The sequence below is a fragment of the Polypterus senegalus genome, unplaced genomic scaffold (genome assembly GCF_016835505.1).
Source record: "Polypterus senegalus isolate Bchr_013 unplaced genomic scaffold, ASM1683550v1 scaffold_5594, whole genome shotgun sequence".
NCBI lineage: Eukaryota > Metazoa > Chordata > Cladistia > Polypteriformes > Polypteridae > Polypterus > Polypterus senegalus.
The window spans coordinates 20,280-25,000 of NW_024386497.1; the positions used below are offsets into that span (position 1 = coordinate 20,280).

At 40.9% G+C, this 4,721-nt stretch overlaps 1 protein-coding gene across 1 annotated transcript; it reads right to left on the bottom strand.

Moving 5' to 3' along the window:
* Positions 1-314: 314 nt before the first annotated feature.
* LOC120522741 (protein mono-ADP-ribosyltransferase TIPARP-like) lies at positions 315-2,143 on the bottom strand. The gene is made up of 2 exons (XM_039743473.1): positions 1,928-2,143; positions 315-1,162 (listed from the first exon to the last, which is right to left on the bottom strand). The coding sequence occupies exon 2, from the start codon at positions 1,140-1,142 to the stop codon at positions 315-317; it is 828 nt and encodes a 275-aa protein (XP_039599407.1). The 5' UTR covers positions 1,143-1,162; positions 1,928-2,143.
* Positions 2,144-4,721: the final 2,578 nt, after the last annotated feature.

The following is a 4,721-nucleotide window of genomic DNA, read 5'->3' on the forward strand; positions in this document are numbered from 1 at the left end:
CTTTATTCGCATTATTTCATAAAAGACACAGCACTCCAGGAGTCGTTAATAGATCGCCTCTAAAGCATTTGCAAAAAGTTGCGCCTCTGCACAAAATTCCCACTCACTGTGCTTTTCGGTTTTGTTACAATAGCACTATGAATTAATTTTAACATCTCGATCGAGGCACTCATTATCATCACATATTTCACTTTTGCTACAACTCAGCCGTGTGCTTTGCAATGTTTGTCCACAGGACAAGTCTGTCCACTCAGCAACGCGCTGCAGGGCGCTTCACTAACACTTTACACAATGAAATATTTCCAAAGCAATACTCACTTATATTTAAGCCTTATCTGTTCGTTGTCGGGGTTGCAATAAAGCCGTTCCAGCTGTTCCTGGGAGTCTTCCACTACACTCTGCCACACCTGAGTGCTGCTCCTCCTCACCTGCCAGTGGTATGGGAGCGCGGTGTGGTGTTTGGGACAGTCGCTGCCAAAGGCGCAGCCCCCCTGCAGGAAATCCACGCAGATCGGGATACCGTCGCCCTGGTGAGTGTGATACTGCAGCTGGGTTAAAAGTTCAAACACGAGATCCAAAGAGGCTTCTTCGCTTTTATCCTGAAAGAGCCCCGTGTGCAAGTGATTACTGTTGTCCGTCTCTATTGGTGCGAATGGGTACATTCCGCTCGTCTGTTCTGGACCGCTGGCTGGGAGGGGAAAGGAGCTGTCTTTGGGACCCGTCTGGAGGGAACTGGCTTTCTGTTCCCCTTCCACGAGTTCAACACCGTGGTCGCCCATCAAATCGGGCACTCCGTCTCTTTTTAGGCAGATCTGCTTGGCCACCGCAGCCTCACACAAATTCCTCCGGCTGCCGGTTTGGTTCCTGGAGACAAAGACGCCATCGCAGGCGCCTAGGTTTTCAGAGCTAAATAGACTGGTAAGAATGGGGTCCAGTGCACGTAGACACTTGGCATCCAGCTTCCTGGGCGCGTGTTTCTTTTTCAGGTAAGGCTTGACCAGGGGGATTTTATCCGCCAAGCTCATCTGCTTGGTGATTTCACCGCTGGCTGCCGTTGGACTGTTCAGATCCAGCGTCGGGTCGCCCAGCACTTGGCCAGCGCCTTTTAAGCCAGTCTGCAGAAGACGCAAAGTTTTCTCCATTTGGCGGAACCTTTCAAAACCTGTTAAGAAAGAGAAGTTACATTTCAGCGGTTTATCCCCATGCTGAATGAAAATGCCACAGCCAGATTGCAATCTCTAGTTGAAAAGTTCGATAACAAAGCAGCGCGCTGATCCTCCAGGCACGTACAGCATGTAACCGGAACAATATCCAGCATAATGAATCCCAAACAACCTACGTGCAAAACCTTCTGTTTCCAAAAAAAAAAAAGTGTAGCTAACATCAGGACAGGCTTAATCAGAAAGGAAAGGGAGACTTAAATACACCCCCACTCTCCTGAAGAAAACTAGAAAAGGAAACGTCTGCTTCGTGTTTTAGAAACCGAAGACCTCCACCTTCCACAAATTTAAAACAATCTTCTGATTGTATATCTAAAGTAATACCTTCGGTTAAATTAAAATGACCAAAGTATATACACATATGCGGATGAGTTTGAAAAGAAAGAAGGAAAGAAAGAATAACCAAATGCGCTTGTCCCATAGGCAGATATGATCGGAGAAGCAGTTCTAAAGGTGACGAAACTGTCTTACTTTACTATACGTAATAAATAACCTTACATTTCTAGTTAAACAAATCGCACAAAGAGCCTTGCTCTTGTAAATTAAAGATTATGCACTTACAATTTAGATTGAAAACGAACTCATAAATGAAATAGATAAGAAATCGGTCGCGATGGCAATTAGCAAGTTAATGTAACGAACGAAGCGAATATTTAAAAAAAAATCAGACATCAAGTTGGGAGTACATTCGAAATAAAGACACTAACCTCTGGGGGCAGGTTCAGGTTTCCCTGTCTTTGGCACAGCGCACGACTAGTCGGATCATGAAGCCCCCTTTTTTCCTTATGTTCTCCTGCGTGACGGTGAATCCGTGAGAACTTCTAGCCGCTCTGCTTTCTGCCTGTGTGACAAACCTTCGTAGCCGCAGCCTGCAAGCACGTAATACGGCCCCTTTCCGTGGGGGTTGCGGCTCCCAGCTGTTGCAAGTACTTTAAATATTGCTTCTCCTAACCACTCATGTTGCGGATTTTCATGAAGGGGAGGGGCTAATGCTGAAAAAAAAAAACACGAGAGAGATGTCAGTATCAGGAAGTGATAGTGGCTGACTGCTTGTCTCTGCAGAATGAGAAAGGAGAAAGGACAGCTTGGATAATTGTTCATGGGTTGGGGCTTGTTTGTCTTGGGCAGTTCTCACTCAGCAACTTAACTCTAGGGTCACTGTGTTCTGGAACATGAAATTATGACAGAGGATGCCCATTACTTGAGGTGCTCTTTGTGCGTGCAAAAAACACACAAGTGACCTCAGCTTAGCAAAGAGCAAAGCAATAGACAGTTTCTTTGATCCACAAAATGTGCACTCATTGCTAATGGTGGTTGCATAGCAGAGAATTTCAAGCCATACTTCCCAACTCTATGCTGCGAAATAATTCTGAATTATTAAATAATTTTCCAAATTTACTACAATACGTGGTTGTGGGGGCTCAGACTTAATCTGGCAGCACTGGGCATAATGCAAGAAGCAACCTTGGATAGGATGCCAAACCACCATAAGGCATATTTTGTGAATATTCCAGTTAGATAAAGTGAGAAACTTAAGGCAGTAAACATTTCAATTTGATCGTAAATTGTCAAGTCACTGCATTTATTGATTTTAGCATTTCTGTAAGGTGAATTGTGAAATATATTTTAATAAAAAAACTAGTTAACCTAAGATTGACATCACATTGATGGCTGGGTCCTGCGTTGTATTCAGTTCTGCCAGGCCAATTTGCAGCTTTATGGTTACAACATTTTGGATGATCAGTCTAAAAAGGCAACAGCTACATCAAGAAGATTCACTCTACCACTTCAGAAAAGGTTACATGAAATTAATTCAGCACAAAGGTATTCTATTTTTCAGCTTTGTTGGTTAGTATTAAGAGTTAAAATGATAAGGGATTATATGTTTTTTTTTAATACAGGTGTCCAAATTTCTCATTCATTTCAAAGAATCAGTTATAGTTACGACATAATACAAGTCCAACAAGACATCAATCATAGTTTAATTCAATTTGTGATTAGGTTCTATCTATAAAAATGTTTTTTTGTCTTCATTTCATTTTCAGTGTATTCATCCATTTTTTGAATTGCACTTTTCACATAGTTTGTGATTGAATTCTATCTATTGTCATGTGTCTGGGTGACAGATCAAGGGCTCATGTGATAGTTAGTAATTACCCTCCAAACCATGGGTTGGTGCTGTTGCTGAATGCCTTTTCTTTCTTTCACCCAGAAGATTGTCGCCTTGCCACCTCTGATGTCATGTTCATGGTCTGTCCCCCTGGACCCCCCATTCCTGCCTGAGCCATATAAAGAGAATTCACTTTTTGACTCTCATCTGTAAAGACACTCACATTTTCTTTGACATTTTGATTATTTTCATTTCAACCAATTACACGTGTTTCGCCACAGTGAGCCAAACCTCTTTCGATCTCTTTGTGATTTCATTTTACTATAAAACCCAAATCTCTTGTCTTTGTTTCAGTGTATTCTTCGATTATCTGAATCTCACTCCCCATCTAGCAACACAGACAAACCAGAACTGACCTAGTCATAAAAATCAAGACTGTTTTCACGAATGATACACACCTTCACCTTCCACATTTAATACTTACATTTGTCTGCCTGCTTTGGCTTTTTGGTCAATGTAAATATTTCACTATAATATTTATGTATCACTATACCACGTTTTATTTTACATTTGGTAACTATATTTTTGCCAGCTTTCATTTAAAGCTGTACAACCTTTTAACCCATGCACATAATTTCATTTCATATTTGTTGTGGATAATAAGACATCCGTCTATACAGAATGATTGCCTGGCAGGAATAATTCCTGGATAGAATATTAGGGCTTTTATTTATAGCTCATGGAAAATTAAATGTGAAATTTTTAATTTCAAAACGACTCATTTCTTTACAGAAATGCTTAAGTTAACAATTGGTGTACAAGTTGGTTAAGTGACTTATGTGTGTTTTGCCGGTGGTGGGATTTGACTCTGCACTTTTCTGGGCTTCTAGCCCAATTCTTTACTAATGGACCCTTCATACTAATTCCTCTCAACATATTCTTCAGTTAATATGAAGAGCCAATTCCCGTCTCTCCCTCTTGTTTAAGTCTGTTATTAATATTAGGCTTAGTGCTCTGAAACTAAATCTCTTGTTTTACATCTGAATTCTTATTCTGTACCATTTTTGTGAAGCCCTCTTTTGATATGCCGTTGCTAAAAATCACTCCATTGTAACCAGCTACCAAATGAATATATTTCATTTATAAAGTCTGTGCAGAATGTTAGAGACCCAGTGCTTATATGCTAAGAGTTCATACTTGTCCAGTTGTATTGAGTTGTTTGTCAACTGGATTGGTTGTGGCATAGTGGTCACGACTTTGGACTTCAGACCCTGCGGTTGTGGGTATAAATCCAGCCACTGACACTTTGTGAAAATAAGCAAGTCAATTCATGTGCCTGTGCTCTAACTGTAAAAACAAAGAAAATGAAACCAATTTTTTTTTCATAAAGG